The following is a 24,383-nucleotide window of genomic DNA, read 5'->3' on the forward strand; positions in this document are numbered from 1 at the left end:
CAGATCAGTAAATTTAGTATTTCATAAAATACTTTTAAAAGTATGTTAAAATACAATTTTAAAAAACTTTTTAAAATACTAAATTTATTATTGTAAAAGGTATTTTTTAAAACATTAAAATTATTTAGAATAAAACTTATTGGACCTGATTGGAATAAAATTATTTGGAATCAAAAAGTATATATATCGTAAGCCTTTATTTCACCGGTCTAGCAACTAAATTTTATTGGACTTCTTTGATAGCAATAACCAATAACTTTTAAAGTTACTCAAAATTAAATTCTTTTATACATTCATTTATTATTAGTTTTATTTTTATATATTTATTTATAACTAATATTAAATATGAAACCACTTAAAATAAAGAATATGTTTGAAATAAAACTTAAACTTACAGTAAAATAAATTCAAAATAATTATGTTAATTACTTTTCATATTAATAATTTATGGTGTATCCATTATAATCAATACGAAAAGTAATATTTTATTTACAAAGTCCTTGTGTAAAAAATGAAGCTTGAACAAGCAATAAGAGACAAAAATGATGTGAAAGGTTTATATTGAGAACTCATAACTCACCTAGTTCATTAATGGGCATGAATCCCCCTAGTTCCTTATTATGACAATTATGTCCAACATTCCTGAATTTTTTACAGCAATAATATTTTTTAAAAAAAAATTCTTAAATAGAACCTTGAATACATTATTTATATAAATAACACCAAACACTGTTTATGGTCAAAATTTAATTCTTCAAAAATCAAATTCTGACCTTCACATGTGTGTTTCGTTGATGTCTTGGGTTGCCGGAATCCAGTTTTCGGAAAACCGAATTCCGGGCAGCCATTTTTGTTTTGTTTTTTTTTTTTTTTTTTCATTTTATTAAATAATAAATTTTATTTATAATAAAACTTTGTAAATAATAATTAAATAATAAATAATATCTATAATAAAAGTTAATAACTTATAATGTTAATAAATAATAAACTTAATAAGTCATATTTATAAATAAATTTTAAATTTAGTAAATAATATTTATAATAAGTTATATTGAAAATAAAATTAAATTTCAATTATTATAATTATTATTTATTGAATTTCAATTTAAAAAGAAAAACTCATTAAAATATTGTTTATTAAATATAATATTTATTATAAATATAACTAATTAAATTTATTATGTATTAACATTATAACTTATTAACTTTTTAAAATTTGAATTTTGTTATAAATATAATTTATTATTTAATAACTACATATTTTTTAAATTGTTTAAAAATTTAATTTTTTTAAAATATAAATATAACTTATTATAATTATTATTTATTAAATTTCAATTTTATTTTCGAAATAATTTATTATAAATATAACTTATTAACTTTTTAAAATTTAAATTTTATTATAAATATTATTTATTATTTAATTATTATTTAAAAAATGAATTTTATTATAAATGTAATTTATTATTTAATAAATATGAAAATCGAAAAATAAAAATAAAAATGGCTGCCTGGTATTCGATTTTCTAAACACCGAATTTCGACAGCCGAAGACCTCAACGGAATGTACAGGTGAAGGTCAGAATTTGGTTTTTGAAATTTGATCATAAACAGTGTTTGATGCTACTTCTAATTCTATTTATGTAATTTTTTTATAAAAAAAATTTATTGCTGGTAAAAATTTAACATTCCTTAACACCTACCACCGAGTGCGTGTTTACTTTAAATTTAGAAACGTGATTTTTCACTCTCTGTTTACAAGCCAATTTACATAGAAACTATAATTTTTTGCTTCTCACAAATGTGAATTTTTACGTCCAAAAACTAAAGCAAACACGCACTAATTTAAATTCTAAAATGGTTCTTCATTTGTGAAGAAGTGTCGACATTAGTCCTCTGTTACGCTTTTTGATAGAGACTTTCTTTCCCTAAGAAGTATTCATGAAATAAAAAATAATAGGCTATAATTAGTATAAAAAAATAATGTAAATAGTTTTGTTGCAGAAATGGTAGGAAGGCAGAGAGGGGACCAAAGTGACGCACACTGCTTCGGTGGTTTCCCCAGTGACTGGAACTTGGAAGGACACTTCCATGCGTCATGACTCATTAAGGGTTAATTTCGTAAATCAACAAGCTTGCGCTGTTCCTTTTCAGTTTTCATTAATATTCATGCCTTAGTTTTCTTCACTTTATGTTTCCACTTTACTTTCTTCTTCTCTCTTGCTTCTCTTCTTTCTCAACTCACAAGCTCCACTACAATGTCAGACATTACTCATCTCCCTATGGAACAACTTCAGGACCTCCAATACTGCTTAGACTCTAATCCTCCATGGGGTATGTTCTTCCTCTCTTCTTATAACTAACTGCTATCTCTTCATATATTTTTTTTTTATTGCTTTTAATCATCTTCTGTTGCCATCGGACAAATAAAATATACTTGTTAAATCTTTGCCTTTCAAATAAAATGATCATTAAGGGGTTAAAAATCAAACTCATATGAATGGAATGAATTAAGAAAGAAATGATACAAAGTCTTTTTTGTTTGCATTAGCTCACTTTTCTTCCATTTTGATTCTGGTTATTTATAGATTAAAAAGTTGATTTTTTTTAATGTTATCCGGTTAGATTGGGACTGTCAAGTCTTAACTTTTTTCTCTTAGCCTTTTCCTAGTTGGATTAGTTTTTAATTTGAAGTTAAAATATGTATTACACCATTATGGTTTTTAAATAAATATATTGAGTGTGTGTTTGGTTTCAATTTTGAAACTCAATTTCTTTCTCTCTCTTCACGTCCAAGTAACAATTTAAGGAGAAACTATTATTTTCTCCTTCCAGTCAAACGTGAAAAATCAAGTTTTGACGCTGTTCCAAACACACGGTAAATTTCCCTGTTTTTCATCATCATTCCGACTTGTCCTTTAGCTCTGTGAAACAAACAAAGATCACTATTTCTAAGAAGGCTTGCAATCATGAGTCATGACCATCATATTGTAATTACCACTTTACCCCACTTTTTCTCTTATGGATAAATGAAAAATTTAGTTACTAATGACGTTAGAATAAGTGGTCCTACGTATTATTAATTTATGACTAATCCACCATCCTTACATTGTGTTTACATAATTTTAAATTGAAAATTAAGATTTATATTTATTCACCCTCTCTAAAAATAAGAGAGAAAATAGGTTATATATGTAATGTCATTTAACCACTAATTATCATGTATGCTAAATCTATAAACTTTCAATAATTGTTTTTATACTATTAATTGGGTCACTGTGTGTTTGTTACTAAATTGTTTTATACAGATAATATTAAATTGTTTTACATCGATAACATTGTTGTATATTAATACATGATCATTGAACTCAACAAAATTGTTATTTTTCAATTTTCATATGATAATGCCTCTCACTAAAAGAATACTCAATTTCACACCGTAATCTTAAAAAAAAAAAAAAGTCCCGAAAATTAGATGAATGATTTCATGCAATCTTTACAACAAAAAAGTTTCCAAAATAAGATGAATTATATCTGTTCTGTTTGCTTCAAAGGAATGGGGGAGAGGGGAGGGAAGGAGAAGGAAGGGATTAAAAATTTTGTTGGTTTAAGATGAGGAGAGATAATTTTTTTTTTTGTTTTTCTGTTTTGATTTACAAGGAGTTGAGAGAGATTTTAAAAATCAATTTAATTTTGTATTTTTATAATTTTAAATTTAGAATCATAAATAAGAATATTTTATATATTGCACTTAAAATATTTTAAAAATCCTCTACTTCCTTCCAAATTCTCCCAGGGGAAGTAAATTTAGACGAGAAGGATTTTTTCTTCCCTCCATTCCCCTATCCTTATCTATTGAAAATTGAGCAAATAACAAAAATTTTAAAAATTCCTCCTTTACCCTCCACCTCAGTGCAACCAAATACTATATAAAGTTAAAACTATTAGTTAAGTCCTGTGATAATGAGCCTAAATTAACGTTGAGTCTCATAATATATATCGATATATAAAAAAAATACCTTTTTTTTTGTCTCCAATTATTTCTAGTCATTTATACCTCTCTTCCAACCTTTTCTTTTCACCTATGCATCTCTTAATGATAAAGTATAAAAAAATTGTGTACACAAAAATTTAATTTTCCCACTTCATACTAGCTGCCCACCACAAAGGAATTGCTGCTAGTTTTGGTACACATTTTTATATCCCTTTTTACCCTTTTAATTGTCTCAAACTACTCACATTTCCTGATTTCAAACCACTCATTTTTATTTTCATTTTTTTTTAAAATAAATCATATAAAAATACAAAGTGTCTCTTTCTCACTAGTATTTAATATTTATAATATAAGTTGACTTTTTTTTTTTCTTTCCAAAATATGATGAGTGCTCGAGACATGTTTAGCCAAAAGTAAGCGTTGTTGATTCACTCTCTTGGTTGTTGTCCAACTTGTGTTAAAGAGGTATCTAAACCTTGTTCGAGAGGTATTTGTTGGGATACAAACAAGGTTTCACATTAATAAAATAAGAGAAGAAATAACAACTTATAAAACACACACATACTTCAATGATTGAGAGATTTTTGAGTGAAATAACAACTTATAAAACACACAGAGTATTTGACACATTGACACGTGATTATGTAGAGTTCATGCTATATAATTGTTGAGTACATATAAATATCACCTTGGCTCTAGAGGTGAATAAAATGTATAATGGTGAGATGAGCCGTCTTGATGCTGCAGCCAAGTGAGTTAATTGTGATTAGGAGAAGTGCTTCATTGCCCTAGGTGGACATAGTAGAGCATCAACATGGTGCTGAAGACAACCTAATTTTTTTATGTCTGAGATGTGTAGTTAAAGAATTAAGGATTAAATACACAGTAATATACAAAAGTCATTTATAGAGGGAATACATAAGGCTAAAAGAATCCAGGAAGTTGAAAATGTTGCCTACAAAAATAAGAAACAAGAAATAGATAGAGTAAACAAAGAGGATGATGATATGCAGATCTAGATATAGATCAATACGATAAACAAAACAAAAATTAACTGCATAGGTTGAATATGTGCTTTTGTTGGGATACAATCAAAGTCCCACATTGTTAGAACAAGAGAACTAGCATGGGTTCATATACACACAACTTTCTCCATTGGAAAGAGGCCTTTTGGATGATGTTCAAAAGTAAAACCGTGAGAATTTAAGTTCAAAGCGGATAAAATCTTACCAATGTGAAAATACTGTGTATATGTGGTAACTTTCGGTGCACAACAAGTGGTATCAAAGCGACTAGGTGACCAGCTCGGCAAGTATGCTGATTATGGAGTTGGTAGGCAAATCTGGGTAAAAGATCCCTTGTAGTTTATATACACATAAGGTTTATCTCTATTGGTTAGAGACCTTTTGGGTGATGTCCAATAAGTACAAACATGATTTATATACATAGTTGTCTCTATTCGTTAGAAATCTTTTGGGTGATGTCCAAAAAGGAAAATCGTGAAGGTTTAAGCCTAAAGCAGATAATCGATATCAAAGTCACCCATTTGACCATGTGACCAGCTTGACAAGTATCATGGTTGGCAAGTGGATCTGGGATGGTGGGTCTATATATGAAAGAGAGTTTTCCTGGTAATACGGAGGCTTAGGAGACGCGCCCTGCTATCGTAAGTTAACGATGGAGCGGCGATCTAAGTACTTAGAACGTGACTGAACTAAAACATGGTCCTTTGTTTGAGAGAAAGATTATTGGGATGGAAGCAAAGTCTTACATCGTTCAAATAAAAGGATGAACATACGTTTATATACACACATAGTCTTCAAGTGTGTAGCCTCCTTGGATGGTCCTCCACCAATAAGTCTCAATTGGTAAGAGGTTTTTTGGGTGATGTCTAAAAGTAAAATCGAGACAGGTTGTGTGTGTTTAGCATAACATGATATAGCACCTCGTCTGCCAAACACAATTGTATGGTTCAAGTCCATAACGAATAAGTTGTATGCCAAGAAAAGACTAGATGGGATGAAAATACAAGGAACTTATTTGCAACAACACTTCATTGTCTTCGATCAAACAATCAATGATTTACTGAGACCTGACATGAAGATTGACGATGAGGATAAGCCAATGAAAATGCAAGAAGGAGGAGTTGATTTGCAACAACACATCAATTCCCTCAATCATACAATTAGTGATTTATTGAGATTCGACTTAAAGATTGACGATGAAGATATGACAATGATTCTGTTATGTTCTTTGCGAAGTTCTTGAGAACACTTGGTGACTACCCTTATATGTGAGAAAGAAACAATTAGTCAGGAAGAGATTAAGATTACCGCTACACTTATGTCTCAAGTCTTACATCGTTAGACCAAGAGGACGAATATGAGTTTATATACACATAATTGTCTCTATTGGAAAAATAGTAATGTCCAAAAGTAGAACTGTGAGGGCTTAAGTCCAAAGTAGACAAATATATTATCAATATAGAAACAGTGTGTATATGTGGTAACCCTTGATGCACAACAATTTTATGTACCCAAAAGGCCAAAGAGAAGAAATTATCTGCCAACACATCTACCAGATCGACCCAAAATTATCTTTGGCCTTCTGGATGTGTAGGCAACGTTGTCAACTTCCATAATTCGTTTTGCCTTATGTATTCTTTCTCTATAAGAGATCTCTGTATAACTGTGCATTTAATGCTCAATTCTTTAATTAGACATCTTCCACATAAATATATAAACATTTGGTGCAAAGTTACCTTACATGATATCTACAATGATGATCAACCGGAAATTATCATGCTATTCAATTATTTCTCTACTATGCCCACCTTAAGGCTGCCTCCAGAACCTCCTAGTACTCAACATTTTTACGTTATGTGAAAATTTTAGCATAACAAGGTCAAATGAAAATTTAACACAAGACTCCATGCCCAAGATACACACAAATTTGGTGTGAAGTTCTTGGACTCTTGAATTTTAATCAATGGTTTGATTTGCTTGAAGTGATTTTGAGTTTTCAAATTGTCGTGCTCTACTTTAGCAGTGCAATTTAGACTGTGAGCTGGGATATTAATGTTTTCTTTACAATCTCTTTCTTCTTGGCTCATTGTGAATGTCTTGTCTTGCAGCTGAAGCTATCCTACTAGCATTTCAAAATTATATATTGATGCTGGGAACAAGTGTGATGATTCCTTCAACCATTGTTCCATACATGGGAGGAAGTGATGTATGCTGAATTACTGCTCTAGTGTAAAACAATTGTTTCTTTTGACACACATTTATTACTGATATTTACTTGTTCGTGATCTGGTTGCTCGTACAACCAGGGTGACAAGGCACGGGTAATACAGACTCTGCTCTTTGTAGCTGGCATTAACACACTTCTCCAAACACTTTTTGGTACCAGATTGCCTACAGTAGTTGGAGGTTCATTTGCGTATGTATTTCCAATTGCTTATATTATCAGGGACTCCTCATTGCAACAAATTAGTGACCCTCATGAAGTAAGTTTCCTCATTCCATTTATTCATCACTGGTAGTTTGAGAGCACATCAAACTATACATTTAATCTATTTATTGATTTGTAACATCTAAGCCCTGTAGACTAATAATACATCCAATCGTTTTTTGTTGATCACTATATTTTCCTCTCTACTGGTTTGGTTCTTATCAATTCGTATCAAATCATTCCACCGCATCTCTCAGCCGCAAACGAGGCACAGGTGTTGACACTGACATTGTAGTGTTGTTCTGGGACTAGTCAAAAGACTAGTGCACAGTCCGCCCAAATGGGTGCCGCGGCTGCATAGTGTGGTATGTTAGGAACTTAGGACCAATTGTAGGGTAAGGGACTTGAATCCCACAGTGAAAGTATGAGATTTTATGGTGGGGTTTATAAGGCTTTGGGCTCTTCAATTACAATTATTAGCTTTTGTGGTATGGTTCTTCTAAGGTATTATCAGGGAGCAACATAGATTATACAAACTTTAGGAGCACACTTAAATTTTTTCTTATTTGGTAGTGTATTGAAAGAGATCTTGCCATGTGATTGGTTTGCAGAGATTTATACAAACAATGCGAGCAATACAAGGAGCTTTGATTGTAGCATCAAGTATTCAAATAATCCTGGGTTACAGCCAAGTTTGGGGACTCTTTTCAAGGTATACTAGTTTCACGTGACATGTTTCATATTTCTGAATTGAAAATGTTTGAGTAAAATTTCAAGCATTTCTTTTGGTGGTTCTTCTCTCCAGATTTTTCAGTCCCCTTGGTATGGCACCTGTAGTTGGATTGGTCGGATTAGGTTTATTTCAACGTGGATTCCCTTTGGTAGGTGTGGCTCTGATCTCCATCTTAATTGTCACGATCTTTGAACAAACTTTTGACAAAGTGGTCTTCTATTGACAGCAATTTGTGACTACAATATCATCATCTAGAAGAAAGTTTATTCTTAATGATAAACAATAATATTTAAGGAACTTCTCTTGAAACCAATCTTGAATTGTCACCTATTTAAGTGCCTCCAATTTTCAATGGTGAATTTTGATATTTGTTTTTTTTTTAGCATATATGAGGGGTCTGTCTACTTTTTATGTTCTAAACTATTTGGTAGTGGCATAATGCTTAATTTGCATGCAAACATTGATGGCATTTTCTTTATCAGAATCTTCTAATTGGCCATCCTCCCTCTTCATAAATTTACACAATGTTCTGTTATCTTCTTTTTCAGTTGGGGGACTGTGTAGAAATTGGTATACCTATGTTATTGTTGGTAATTGGTTCGTCACAAGTAAGTACTGCAACTAGAAAATTGTAGTGTGCAATTGTGCATCAAATTATTATTTCTTTCCTTAAGACAAACTAATTTGCTATAAACTGCAGTATCTAAAGCACGTGAGACCATTTAGAGATATCCCCATCTTTGAACGTTTTCCAGTGTTGATATGTGTCCCAATTGTTTGGATCTATGCTGTTATCTTGACTGCCAGTGGAGCTTACCGACACAAGCCTGACACAACGCAACGTAGTTGTCAAACAGACAGAGCAAACCTGATATCTACGGCCCCATGGTAGGTGAAAAAGCATGTTATAATTTCTTCTGATATGTTCCAAGGTTTTGCTGACTTCTGAGGTTTCTTCTTGTTGTACTAGGTTCATGTTCCCCTATCCTTTCCAATGGGGTCCCCCTACATTTTCTGCTGGCCATTCATTTGCCATGATGTCTGCAGTTATTGTCTCAATGGTGGAGGTATCTATTTTCATTCTGATTTTGTTTTTATTTTTATTTTTCTGGATGACTTCAGTCTCATCTGCAGAGCTTTTTAGTGTTTGTCTATATGTTATATCCCAGTGCAAGGTAGTTGATACAACAGAATACAGATTCATTCAGCCAAAAAAAAAAAAACAGAGTACATGCAGATTCACGTTTTAAAATTTAGTCAAGAGGTCTCAGGCCCCCCTAAAAACCACAATGACTGAAGAAACAAAACACTAATTACAATCACCATAAATAGTCTCTCATGGTATTTTAGTAAATTTTCAACAATCTATTGACATCTTGACCACGCACTCTTGTTGCAGTCAACTGGTGCATACAAGGCTGCCTCTCGGCTAGCAATTGCTACTCCACCTCCTGCTTATGTATTAAGTCGAGGCATTGGTTGGCAGGTTAGTTATAAGGCACAAGTCATTTATTATTATTGAATTGCCTAGCTTATGCCTTTGCATTAATTTGAATAGTTCTAAGATTCAATCCTGTGAACAGTTATTATAAGTTAATAATATTATGGAGAAGTTGATATGACTGAGAGCCGAAACTGATATTGTTTATTTTATCTAGGGGATTGGTGTCTTACTTGATGGTCTTTATGGAACAGGGACTGGTTCCGGTGTTTCTGTGTAAGTATCACTCTCCATTGAGTTTTAACTGCAATCTGTTTCTTGTGTTTGATACATGTATCTTTCTATAGTAGCTTGATGAGCATCATGGTTGTTTTTTTATAGGGAAAATGTGGGGCTACTTGGACTAACTCGAGTTGGAAGTCGCAGAGTTGTTCAGATTTCTGCCGGCTTTATGATATTCTTCTCTATTTTAGGTTGGTAGAGACAAATCAAAGATGAGCCTGGATTACACCAGAAGTAAACCAGTTCCTCATCATGTTATTCACAGAAATTTTTTATGATAACAATTAGAAACAAGAAAAGACAGTTCCTTCTTAGTTTTTTATTTTTTTATTTTTTTGTTTACTTGTTCTGCCATCATCTGCAGGAAAGTTTGGAGCTGTGTTTGCATCTATACCGTTCCCAATATTTGCTGCACTGTACTGTGTTCTCTTTGGCCTTGTGGGTATGTTTTATAAATCTTAAATGAGATTTCATTGCAATACTTTTCTCTTGTTCCTCTATTCACAACTACTTTCCCTTGTTCATCAGGTTCAGTTGGAATATCATTCCTTCAGTTCACAAACATGAACTCCATGAGAAATCTTATTATCACTGGGCTCACACTGTTCCTTGGCATATCAGTTCCTCAATTTTTCGATCAATACTGGACTCCTTCGCGACATGGCCTTGTCCATACTAATGCTGGATGGGTGAGATTTACTTTTCCTTAGCCAGGAGTATATGCTATATTATTCTGTTCAATACCTTAAAAATAGTACATATGCTTTATCAAATAGTGCTGCTGCATGTTATTTGATTTTAGACTTCTTTTAAGAAATTTGAACTTTTAATTTGATATGTAACCTGTGCTTTATACCTGCCAACACCAATAGTCTTTTAGTATTTGGCTTGCTCTAAATGCTAAATTTTCTTCTTTGCAGTTCAATGCGTTCTTAAATACCTTATTCTCATCAGCACCAACAGTGGGTTTGATAGTGGCAGTGTTGCTTGACAACACTCTTGAGGTAGAAAGGTCAAAGAAAGACCGAGGGATGCCATGGTGGGTAAAGTTTAGGACGTTTAAAGGAGACAATAGAAACGAAGAATTCTATACTTTGCCATTCAATCTCAATAGGTTCTTTCCACCAACTTGATCTTAATGAAGATGAGCAGGGTAGGTCAGATTCTCTTGGAGTTTCACATTCCAGCATTAATGAGTTAGGACTAACAAAAGCTACTTTTCCTTAACTACCAACCGATTTTTTTTGTGGACCAACATTGGAATCTAAAGCATTTGGGTCCATGCTCCGTAGACGCAATAATTGCTACGTACCACCAATAAGGAGTAATGAGTTCTGTTTCAAGATGTAAATGCAGCAACTAAATTTAGTAATGATGGTACCTTCATCTTCCATTTGTCAAGAATTTGAATCTGAAAGAGAGTTCACTTAAAATATTAAAAAAATATTAAAAAAAAAAAAATCATAAAGCGACAAGGCTAATTTCATTTACACGACTATTACTATATTACAATAAAATAAAGATTGCATGTATATCCTACCTGATTACGATATTGCAACGTGGAAAGCATTTTAAATATCAATTCTCATTAAACTAAGCATTGGTATGCAGTATGCGGATACCGACAAAATTTCCATCGCTTTCGCCATTTGAGACTCAACCAATAATTCGCAAAATTACCTACTCATACTCCCTTTCCACACATATTTATTTATTTATTTATTTTATCTCTACATTAACTTTTTAATGAACTTATATATAAGTAAGAAAAAGTGTTTAAAATTTTGGACTAAAATATAAATAAATTTTAATTAAATCAATATTATTTAATATTCTTAAACTAAAAATACCTTTTAAGACAATAAATAAAAACATTATCTATTATACGTGTAATTTAAGATATTTTAATAAATATAATGTATTTTTATGTGAAATAGTAAAAATTAAATATATTTAATTAACTTTCTTAATCTGTTTGAAATTGATTTTTTTATATATATAGGTTTTTGTTGGAATATAAACAAGTCCCACATCGATAAAATAAAACAAGAAATAAAAACTTATATAACACAAAAATACTTCAAAGATAGAGAGAACTTTCATAACTCATAAAAAATGATAATGTGATATATAAAGATAGATTTCACCCTCTCTTGTTTGAGGGGAGGATTGTATAGAGGCCTTTTGAGTAATGACCAAAAGCAAAATCGTGAGGATTTAGGCCCAAAGCGTATCATTATAGAGTATGCTTGTGTAATAACCTTATAAAAATATTCTCTCAAACAAATACCATAAAATAATTCAACAGTTTTAAGGGATAGTGTGAACAATATTATACTCACACTCTTTAAATATTATTTTAATTCTTTAATTGTTTAAAAATATTACAAATTGAAATTACCTTAAATATTAAAAATTAACATATATGTGTGCAATTTTACGAAACATCATAAACGTTAATCTAATTTACTCACGTACAATTGCATACGATGAATTTTTATTTTAAACTCACTATAAAACATGAATTTAAGAGTTAAAAAGTAATTAAATAAATGATGTGAAATTATGAAAGGGATGAAATTATGATTTTCACTCACATTTCTATTTAGTGACATTTAAAGATAAAAAAAACTAATAATAAGCAAAATTTCATTTACGAGATATTGATACATGTACATGACTTAATATATGAATTCTAGTTATAAATTTTCACAACTTCAATTCATTGCAAAGAACCAATTTATTGCAAGATATACATAGACAAGGTTACAAGACATGACTAAAACTTGCAATACAAAAGAAAACCAAATTCAACAATTTTGAAGGTGTCCAAGTGCAATGGTGTCGAGTGTCTCCTTCATTAAAGGTGATTTAGGCATCACAAACATGTTGTGCACATCTTCCATGGTTGGTCGAGAAAGTGGTCTTTCAGTCAAGCAAGCAAATGCTATCTTTGCAATCAAGACGACCTCCTTAGCAACTGGCCTCATTGGAAGAGGAAGTCGTTGGTCCAACACATCCTTCAATAGCAAATTGGACATTCTTGGTGTTGAAGAGGGTGAATACATCCAATAAATGATATCTCCCGGATGATTTCCAATTATTATTTCCAAACAAAGAACCCCAAAACTAAACACATCACATTTCTCATTCACTTCCATAGTATAAGCAAGCTCTGTAATACGTCAAAGTATCAAAGTAAGAGTATTACACAAAAAGTGACAATGTTTATTATTGAAACAAATGTGAAGTTTCTTAAGATAAAAAATATAAGGGCCTAACCTGGTGCAGCATACCCATAAGTGCCTGCAAACGAGGTGAAATTGCGTGAATCAGGATTCAGAATTTTAGCTGTTCCAAAATCCGAGATGCGGGCTTCATTATCCAAACCTATAAGAACATTCTTGCTTGATATGTCACGATGAACAATAGGAGGAAAGCAACCATGGTGCATATGATACAAAGCATTTGCTACACCTTTAACAATGTTAACCCTCTTATTCCAATCAAACATTACTGCTTGTGTGTCGTTGTTTAGTACTTTGTCCAAGCTACCACCTTCTAGGAACTCATAAACCAAAAAACAGTAGCGTGGATGTGAACAAAATCCACGCAACTTCACAATGTTACGATGTTTGATTTCTGTCAAGGTTCGAACTTCAGTTGTAAAAGCCTTAAAATTAAGTGTTTCCCTGTCAACTTCAACGTGAAGTTTTTTCACAGCAACAATTTGGCCAGAGGGTAACATAGCCTTGTAAACAGCTCCAAACCCTCCTTCTCCAATGAGATATTTGTCATCAAAATCCTCTGTTGCTTCAATGATATTTTCATGCACTATTTTTCCATCATAATGCCATATGGAAAAAAGATCTGGACTTTGTTCTTCTCCGGCCTGTTTTTTGATTTTTCTTGCTCTTTGCCAATGAATATATAATGAAACTCCAACTGCACACACTACTAGCGATAATGAACCCAAAATAAGGAATAGTTTCAACATGATGATATTTCTCTTTTTACCATGAGAATTGGGACTAAACTTTGTGCAAGGCACCAACCCGGAAGCATTACCGCACAAGCCTTTGTTATTTTTCAATGCATCAAATGGAGCCTTAAAAAAAGCTTGATTGTTAGGAATTGAACCCTCTAATTGGTTGTTGGATATGTTAACATTTGTCAAGCTAATCATATCCTTAAAACTAGATGGAATGACTCCATGGAGATTATTGTGTGAGAGGTTTAACGTTTCCAATCTTCGCATACATGCAAGTGTTGCCGGTATTTCTCCATTTAACAAATTCCAACTAAGATCAAGATCTTGCAGAGATTGCAATTTGTTGAAGAAAGGAATGCTTTCTGTGAATTTATTCTTGCTCAAGTTCAAGTGAAGTAAATTGAGCAACTCTCCCATCTGTTTTGGAATTGGGCCACCTAAATTATTTGCTGCAAGATCCAAATTTTGAAGGTGAGATAGAGCACCTATTTCTGAAGGAATGTTGCCAAAAAGTTCATTGTTGCTTATTGATAGATCAAACAATGAGGTCAAGTTACCAAGTTCTTTTGGAAATTTTCCAGTTAAATGATTTGAAGACAAATGAAGTTGCTCTAACTTGGGTGCCTGACCAAGTTCTGGCGGTATACCACCGCTTAAATTGTTGTTGGACATCTTAAGAGTTGTGAGATTATGGCTTTTGGCCCAATTTGATGAAAGGTGGCCATAAAAGTTATTGTATCTCAGATCAATGTAGCTCAACTTTGGATATGCACCAAAATCATTTGAAATATTTCCTGTCAAATTATTGTCTGCAAGGTTGAGCCTAAAAAGGCTAGAGCAGTTCTTCAAACTTGTTGGAATTGTACCTGTGAAATGATTTTGATTGGCAGAAAAATTTGAAAGTGACCTTCCAAGGCATATATGTGGTGGCAAAGGGCCAGTGAAATGATTCAAGCTTAGTTGTAAGCTTACTAGACTAGTAAGGTTATTTATTGCTGTTGAAAAACTACCATTAAGGTTGTTCATATAAAGTAATAAGAAGGTGAGCTTTGTCAAATTTCTAAAGGAAGAGGGAATAGGTCCAGAAAGATTGTTCATTGCAAGGCCAAGCTTCTCCAGATTGACCAAGTTTCCTATGGAAGCAGGAATTGATCCAGAAAGGTTGTTTTCCATCATGGACAATTCAATGAGTTTTGTCAAGTTTCCAAAGGTGGAAGGAATTGATCCATCAAATTTATTACAACTGAGCTGAAGTGTTCTCAAATTAGCCAAGTCTCCAATGGAAGAAGGGATTGGCCCGGAAAGATTGTTTTCTAACAGTTTGATTGTTGTGAGAGAATGAAGTCTTCCCAACTCCTCAGGAATAGAGCCAGAGAGAAGGTTGTTAAAGAGGATAAGTTGTTCTAAATTTGTCAAGTTGGTATTTGAAAATGAAGGGATTGCACCAGACAGAGAGTTGGATGACAAATCAAGCATGACAAGATTTTTCAACATTCCAATTGTTTTGGGGATGGAACCAAAAAGACTATTTGCTCTCATGGATAGATACTCCAAGTTATGCAATGCCCCTATTTCTTGGGGGATGAAACCACTGAAACAATTATGATCCATTTTCAACTGAGAAATTCTTGACAGTTTGCCAATTTGGTGGGGAATAGGTCCACTCAAGGAGTTGTAACTCAACTTTAGACTCAACAACTTAGGAAAGGATGAGAAATTAAGACTGAGAAGTGTACCTTTTAGACCAAAATTTGTAACATCTATAGTGCTGATAGAGTTGGATTCATCACAAACAATTCCTTCCCACTTGCAAGGACTAGTAATATTGGACCAAGAAGACAAAGAAGCCTGACTTTGGTTATCAAAACTGGCTTTCCACTTTAATAGAGCACTTGCTTCAATGTCTTCATCTTGTGCGGCTTCATGGCCAACCTTGACAATAGCATTGGCAAAAGAAACACCAGAAACTTGTGTGGAACAGAGGCTTAAAAGTGAACACAAGAATGTGATGAAAATCAACTGAAACGATACAAGCTTTGTGGACACCATGTTGGTAAGTGAGGGATGCTCACAAATGATTTTTTTGCTTGTTGCATTATGTAGTCCTCAATTTAGGTGTAGGGTCCATTACTTGAATACTCCTCGACTGAAAAAGATTATGCATGGAGAAACAGTGTGGTTAATGAAAATATCATGTTGAACGTTGAATTATATGCAACACAAACACATTTAATGCATCTTAGTATCTCTAATTTTTTTAATTAAATGTATTTTTGTTCCTAAAAGTTGTTTTTTATTTTTATTTTGTGTGGATGAGCTAATTTCAGATAAAATTATACTTGTATTCCTTGAAAGAATGAAGTATCACATGTTCAAGTTCACGTAAGTACTCTCCATATCCTTATTTTTAGCTTTGAAATTTTGACTTCTTGCCTTAACTTGTCCATTTTTTTACGTGGTTCAATTTGTTATTATTGTTGTCCTTCTTGTTTGTGTACTACCCAATATGATATTTAAATGGTGTTGGATGTGTTGTGACTTCTGTTATTCTATGGTTATGTGATGCAATTGTTTTCTTAACAATCATTAGGTTTAGAAACTCCTCCTAAAAGTACGACAAAGTTATTTTCTCTTGCAAATATTTTAGTTTATTAAGTTATCGTTTAGTCACTTGATAATTTTATTTTTTAAAATTTAAAGTAATTTATTAAGATAACAATAAAAAAAAATATTAATTTTGCAATAATTATAGTTAATTTAATAATAGATTTTTAATATTTTAATCTACATATATTATATTTCATTTATTAAATTTAATAAATATATTATATTATTAAATGTATTGTATTTAATAAATATAATGATTAATATTTTATAAAAAAATATCAATTTGTTTGAATATTTATTAAAAAAATACTAGTTTATTAATAACATTATTTAAATATTATCTTAACACTTATATAGTATATTGAATAATTATATTAATTAATATTATAAGAAATTTTTTAGTTTAGGAGATGTTTTAAATGAGAAATCTTTTATAATAACAATCTTAAAATTAAAATAAACAACTTAAATTAAAAAGTTACAAACAAAATTACTACTTATCATCATCCTGTAATTATCTATATCATAATCATTATTACAATCAACATTATTATTCTTATCATTATTACATTACTATTATTATATTATGGTAATTATTATTATCATTATTATTGTTGTCGTCATTGTTATTATTATTTTTATCATCACCTTGCTCATAACAATCATAACAGTGTTAATAGTATAATAATAATAGTGATTGAGATGTCAGTAAAAATATAATTGTGATGTGATTTATTAAAGAGAGAACTATAATAATAATGTGATTGTGATGATTTTGTTTATAGTTTTTTAATTTGAATTTTCTATTTGATTATATATAAAAAGAGTTCTCATATATAAACTAACAAAAAAGTACTTTTCCTTAGCTAGCAACTCACACTTTATTTAATAGAGAAGAAATGGGTAAAAAATAAGATAGAAAGAGTGGAAATAAGAGAGTGAAAATGAGAAAGATTATTTGGTTGAGAAGAAATAGAGAGGAAAGAAATTAAAAGTAGTAAATTTTATGTTTTTATTTATTTATTTCTCCTCTTTCTTATATATATTTTATTTCTCATATATTTTTCAATTATTTCTCTTCAATTAAATAATTAAAATTTTATTTTATTTTTTAACTATTTCTCTTCATTTTTTATTTGACGCCACTCTATTTCTTTCTTTTCTACCAAAATTGCAATCTGAAACAGTAGGGTCCATGCTGGGCAAATGCCTGAACTGAATAGAGTAGTGAGTTTAATGTATATAGGCCATAGGGTTTCTTTGATTGACCTACACTCATAGTCATAGCTGCTTTATGCGCACAGTAGCTGCTGCATCTGCTAAAAGCGTAAGTGATATATAAATTTAGAGGCTGAGTCAAAAATACTGATACATTTTTTTTTCTCACTTCTACTCTATAAAAGTCAGTTTTTTAAAATTTGTTTATAAAATGGTTTTTCAAATCTAAAACACAAAAGACAACCAAACGCAGCCTAAATAAAAATGGACTTGTATTTCACTTCATCTTAAAATACTGTATAATATTATTTTGTTTCATTTTGAATATACAAAACAAAGAGACAAGATTAATGTCTTTCTACTTCTTTTCACTCCTGAGGCTTTAAAGCCCATCATAAATGTTCTTGTACTCTTGATGGTATTCTTTCTCTTCCATTTCTCAAGAATTTGAATATGAAAGAGACTTCACTTAAAATAAAATAAAATAAAATCATAAAGAGACAAGGCTAATTTCATTCTCACTGCTATTATTATATCATACTATTAATAAACAAATAAATAAGTTATGTGGGGACATATGTCAACAAGTGGGCAAAAATTTTCTCGCCCAAAACATTCTCTCTACCCCTCCAATTATTTTATTTTTAAAATATCTTCCACTCATTTGAAATAATAACTATTTTTATCATATATTAATTTTTTATATTCATTATTAACAATATTTTATATTTTATAATTACCCAGAATAATAAAAAAACTTATCAATGAATAAAAAATATCATAAACGTTAAACAATTATACAAATTAAAAAAATGTAAAATAAATAAATAAATTATTGTTTTTATACTCAGTACAATACTGAATAATTATATTCTAAACTCTAATAAAAATATGTAATATTCATTATTACAAAGGAAAAATATTGTTTTTATAATATATAAATATTTTTATATTCATTATTAACAATAATTTTTACTTTTTATTTTTATAAATTATCCAGAATAACAGATAAAACTTATCTCTTAATAAAAATTGAAAAATATCATAAATGTTAAATAATTGTATATATTTAAACAAATGTAACATAAATAAAAATAAAATAACTACAATAATAACATAATTAGATTCTAAATTCTAACAAAATATGTTATATTCATTATTACAATAGAAATTATTAATTTTATAATATATGAGTATTTTTATATTCATATTAGAATTATTTTTTACTTTATACTTTTATAAATTAACCAGAATAACATATGAAACTTATCTTTGAATAAAAATAAATAAAAATATCATAAATGTTAAATAATTATATATATTTAAACAAATTTAAAATAAATATAAACTAAATAACTACAATACTAAGATAACTTCATTTTTTAATTTCTATTTTATATTAGATTATTGATATTATAAATTTATATATTTGGTTGAGTTGTCTCCACAACTTAAAAATTTTAGATCCATCATTGCATTCAATGCATCTTAGTATCTCTAATTGTTTTTTAATTAAATGTGTTTTTGTTCCTAATATTTTTATTTTGTGTGGATGAGATAATTTAAGATAAAATTATACATGTATTCCTTAAAAGAGTGAAGTATTACATGTTCATGTTCACCCATGTACTTATTCATACCTTTATTTTTAGCTCTAGAGTTTTGCTTTCTACCTTCACTTGTCCATTGTTTTTGCGATTCATTTCATTACCATTGTTGTTGTTCTTAATTGTTTGTTGGGTACCCTCTACCCAATATAATATTTAAATGGTATTGGATATGTCGTGACTCTTGTTATTCTATGATTACATGAGCCATTTGCTCTCCCAACAACTGTCAGTTCCAAGAACTCCTCCTAGGAGTACCACGAAGTTATTTCCTCTTGTAAATATTTTAATTTATTAACTTGTCGTTTGGTCATTTCATATTTATTTTTGTAAAATTTAAAGTTATTTATTAGAATAACAATTAAAAATATTAAATTTGCATGATATTTCAATTTACACATATTATATTCCATTTATTAAATTTAATAAATATATTACATCATTAAATGCATGATATTTAATAAATACAATAATTAATATTTTATAAGAAAATATTTGTTCGTTTGAATATTTATAAAAATTACTAGTTTATTAAATATTATCTTAATACTTATATATTACATTAATAATTACATTAATTAGTATTACAAGAAAAATTTTAGTTTAAGGAGATGTTTTAAATGAGAAATCTCTTATAATGATAAATGAGAACATATAATAACAAAATTTAGATTAAAATAAACAACTCAAATTAAAATGTAATAAACAAAAATTACTACTTATTGTCACTCATATAGTTATCTTTTTCATAATCATCAGTACAACAACCATTATTATTATTACCACCACTATCACATCGTTGTCATTGCTATTATCACTAGTTACCATTACCAGTTTACCACTATCTTGACACTAATGATAATAGTGATGACGACAATAATAACAATGGTAGTACAACAATAATGGTGATAGAGGTGATGGTGAATATAATACTTGTGATGTCATTTATTATAAAAAAAATCTATTCTATAACATATAATAATGGCGATTGTCCCATTTGGTATATACATTTTAAAGATAATTTTATCCCTGAATTTTTAAATAATAAAAAATAATATTAAAAATTAATCATTCTTATACAGATAAGACTCGAATTCAAGACCTTTAGGTTTGTAGACCAAATGTAACACTAATTGATTTACCAAATATTAATAATTTTTAAACATTTTTATTAAATAAAATATAGAAACACAAAATATCTCGCCCTAACTAGTTATTATAAAAACAATTTTGTGACTTTTGAATTTGAGGTGTCTGCTTCACTCTATATAAGATGAATTTGTGTGTGTGTGGTAAGTCTTAGTTAGACTCACTATAAAAAATATGCAATTTAGCGACCACCAAAATCGATCTAAATTGCAAAAATAGGTCGCTATTTACCTTAGCGACCGAATTTAATAAGTCGCTAAAACCCTGGTCGCTAAGCTATTTAGCGACTAAAAAATTTTCGGTCGCTAAATGGTTGAAATTATTTTGGTCGCTGAAGTGTATAGGACCAAATTAGTGACTGAATAAATCGGTTGCTAAATCGGTCGCTAAATATTTATTTTTTATTTTATTAAATTTTATAGACGTCGCAAATTTGGTCGCTATGAACCACTCATATTTGGCCTCTTAAGGATTTTATTTTACAATACTTAAGTTTTTAGCATGTTTTGTCCTTAATTACACAATTTTTGGAAACTTCCCAGAAGGTCACCCATCCATATATTACTCTAAGTCAAGCACGCTTAATTGTGAAGTTCTTATGAGATAAGCTACCGAAAAACAAATGTATGTTGTTAGTATAAGTAGTACAAATTAATTCATTTAAGTCATCCTCAACTATCCAATCTCATACTTATATTATTTTTGGATCCTTATCATTTTGGTATATCCGGACCATTATAAATATATAATAATTATATTACTAATAATAATAATTATATTATATTTAATTAATCTTTATTTATATATATACTTACTTTTATAATTAACAATCTACTTATTTATATTTAAAATTAATTTTATGATACAATTTAAATTGTTTATTATAAATTTAAAAGTTTAAATAATAATTTATATATTTTAAAACGAGAAGGGTTATAATAACACTGGTATAACTTTAACTAAGTATTACACCGCTCAATAAATTTATATTAAATGTGAATTTTGTAAATCTAACCAATAGATTGAAAGTTCATATCATTTTATATGTTTATATCAATTTTTGTTAAAATTAAACAATAACTTAAAAGTAATCAAAGTGCTCATATTTTATTTGAAATGTATATATTACGTCAATTTTGTTTTACAAGAATGAAGTATCAAATCATCTTGAATTCATGTAAGATTCTGTATATATGATCTAAGAGTAAAAAATTTTCAATCTAACGGTTGAATTTATAAAATTTCACATTTAATAAAAAGTTATTGAGCGATGTAATACTTAGTAAAGTTACACCGATGTTATTATAACCCTTCTCTTTTAAAATATTATTTTTATAAATTAAATTTTAACATTTTAAATAAATTATTAATTAATTTAATATATTTATTCATCTTAAATCTAAGATATAAAATTCAAAAAATGTATTTATCCTTGTTTTATTTTCTAATTATTAATCATTAATAAAATACTAATTTAAAATTTAAATATAAAAATTCATTTAAAAATAAAGTTATCATAAGTTAGAAATATATATTATAAATATGGATCAAAATAAATAAGAAATTTTAAAATTCATATACTCTAATTAAAAAACTGCCTAAAAATTCAATCGTAAAAAAAAAACCTCTAAATATTTTTTCACATAAATAACTATTGATATTAATTATGTAGGAGTGCATATAAATATTTTTTTAATATAAATTAATGTCTTGCTCTTACAAAAAAAAGAAAATGAGATTGGTACTCAACAAAAATATTATCATCACTTTTAAGCAATTTATAATTATTTTTAAGTTTTACTTAGTGACCGAATAGAATTTCACCGCTAATTTTAACTAATATTTAGCGACCGAATAGAATTTTGTTGCTAATTTTAACTAATATTTAGCGACCGAATAGAATTTCGTTGCTAATTTTAACTAATATTTAGCTATTGAATTTAATTTTGTCGCTAAAAAAATCAAAATTTCTGATTTAGAGACCGAATAGAATTTCGTTGCTAATTTTAACTAATATTTAGCGACCGAGTTTAATTCCGTCGCTAAAAAATCAAAATTTCTGATTTAGCGACCGAATTCAATTCTGTCGCTAAATTTAACCACTATTTAGCGACCAAATTCAATTTCGTCGCTAATTTTAACTAATATTTAGCGACCGAATTCAATTTCGTCACTAAAAAAATAAAAAATTTCTAATTTAGAGACCGAAATAGCAACCAAATTCAATTTCGTCGCTAATTTTAACTAATACTTAGCGACCGAATTCAATTTGTCGCTAAATTTAACTACTATTTAGCGACCGAATTCAATTTCGTCGCTAATTTTAACTACTATTTAGCGACCAAATTAAATTTTGTTGCTAAAAAAATCAAAATTTATAATTTAACGACCGAAATAACGACCGAATTCAATTCTGTTGCTAATTTTAACTAATATTTAGCGACCGAACTAAATCCCGTCGCTAAAAAATCAAAATTTATAATTTAGCAACCGAAATAGAGATTAAATGTATTTTCGTCGCTAAAAAAAATCAATATTTATAATTTAGCGACCGAAATAGCGACCGAATTTAATTTCGTTGCTAAAAAATCAAAATTTCTTATTTAGCGAAGCGACCGATTTTCTAGCGACGACTTATTTTAGTCGCTAAATAGCGACTGATAAATTTCGGTCGCTATTTTGCAATTTTCTAGTAGTGTTATTTTAATCAATAATTCATTTTCTATATCAAATTTTAATAATTCAACTATTTAATTAAAAAATTTGCAATGGATAAATCAAATCTACAAGTTTTTAAAAAATTTATTAATTATATGATACTTCATTTTTCAATTTAAATTGACAGATAATTATAAAGATATTTTATATGTTGATTTGAATCTATATATTAAAATATCATATGATTTTCAAAATGTTTAAAAATTTATAGTCATAATTAATATATTAAGATTTTTTAATTTAACAATTAAATCGTTCAAATTTGATATAAAACATAAGTTATTAGTTATGAGTAAATTAAGTTTATCAAAGTTTACTCTTGGAATAAATATATTTTTATTTCTCTCTCTCTCTCTCTCTCTCATGTTCTGCATCAAATTTAAACGATACAACCGTTAAATTTAAAGTTTTTAATGCATAGATTAAATTTATAAATTTTTACAAAATTTGAAAATCATTTGATACTTTATTTCATTAATTCAAATTGATGGATAATTATAAAATTATTTTGTACATTGTTTTGAATTAATAAAACGAAGTATCAAATAATTTTTAAATTTTCTAAAAATTTGCAGATTTAATTTATGAATTAAGAACTTTAAATTCAACTGTTAGATCGTTGAAATTTAATATAAAATATGAGTTATTGAACGGAATAAGTTTAAATAAATTTACTCATAGAATAAAAAGATCCCTCCTCTTATATATATTTGTAAGCGTGCTAAATTTGCAAGCTTATTAGTTACACTATTGTTTGACCTCTTTATGAAGAGGATTATGTTGGATCAGGTTACAAAATCATTTTTATGATATTTTCAATAAAATTTAAAATAATAAGATTGACCAATATGGGTCTCTACTTTATTCTTATTTTTTCAGGATTTGTTCTGTTTTTTCTTTTTGCCAGAGAAGGAGTTTCTGGTGCAGGAGAGGATCTCTTCACAAAGTTGTTCAACAATTGTGGTTGTGTTGTTGCATTGTGCTTCTCAACAAGCTTAACTACATATTGAGATTCAATCTTAACTAAAACATGCAATCTCGTATGAATGTACTATTTTAACTTTTTAAGTAATAGACTGATTAAAAATTTATATCTCCTTATACTTAGACCCAAGCTATTGAAAAACAATATTACGTGTTTTATATGCAGAGTGAATGTCCACGAGCTTTATTTAAACACTAAAATAAAG

General features: G+C 29.1%; 2 protein-coding genes across 2 annotated transcripts; one reads left to right on the plus strand and one right to left on the minus strand.

Moving 5' to 3' along the window:
* The first annotated feature begins 2,172 nt into the window (after positions 1-2,172).
* LOC109788319 (nucleobase-ascorbate transporter 1) lies at positions 2,173-11,296 on the plus strand. The gene is made up of 14 exons (XM_020347013.3): positions 2,173-2,334; positions 7,128-7,225; positions 7,326-7,502; positions 8,059-8,159; positions 8,253-8,328; positions 8,729-8,788; positions 8,881-9,068; positions 9,151-9,247; positions 9,580-9,666; positions 9,839-9,897; positions 10,003-10,094; positions 10,268-10,345; positions 10,432-10,592; positions 10,824-11,296. Exons 1-14 carry the CDS (start codon positions 2,259-2,261, stop codon positions 11,034-11,036), a joined length of 1,563 nt encoding a protein of 520 aa, XP_020202602.1. The 5' UTR covers positions 2,173-2,258; the 3' UTR covers positions 11,037-11,296.
* A 1,229-nt stretch (positions 11,297-12,525) lies between these two features.
* On the minus strand, positions 12,526-15,977 carry LOC109788321 (uncharacterized). Its single transcript, XM_020347015.3, has 2 exons — positions 13,186-15,977; positions 12,526-13,078 (listed from the first exon to the last, which is right to left on the minus strand). The coding sequence occupies exons 1-2, from the start codon at positions 15,941-15,943 to the stop codon at positions 12,714-12,716; spliced, it is 3,123 nt and encodes a 1,040-aa protein (XP_020202604.1). The 5' UTR covers positions 15,944-15,977; the 3' UTR covers positions 12,526-12,713.
* Positions 15,978-24,383: the final 8,406 nt, after the last annotated feature.

Source organism: Cajanus cajan, chromosome 9 (genome assembly GCF_000230855.2).
Source record: "Cajanus cajan strain Asha chromosome 9, NIPB_CcT2T_4, whole genome shotgun sequence".
NCBI classification, from domain to species: domain Eukaryota; kingdom Viridiplantae; phylum Streptophyta; class Magnoliopsida; order Fabales; family Fabaceae; genus Cajanus; species Cajanus cajan.

Coding starts and splice junctions, on each gene's coding strand:
- LOC109788321 (XM_020347015.3), bottom strand. CDS start 15,943: ATGGTGTCCACAAAGCTTGTATCGTTTCAGTTGATTTTCATCACATTC. Junction 13,079..13,185: donor TTATGGGTATGCTGCACCAG/GTTAGGCCCTTA, acceptor GACGTATTACAG/AGCTTGCTTATACTATGGAA.
- LOC109788319 (XM_020347013.3), top strand. CDS start 2,259: ATGTCAGACATTACTCATCTCCCTATGGAACAACTTCAGGACCTCCAA. Junction 2,335..7,127: donor AGACTCTAATCCTCCATGGG/GTATGTTCTTCC, acceptor CTTGTCTTGCAG/CTGAAGCTATCCTACTAGCA. Junction 8,329..8,728: donor TTCAACGTGGATTCCCTTTG/GTAGGTGTGGCT, acceptor CTTCTTTTTCAG/TTGGGGGACTGTGTAGAAAT.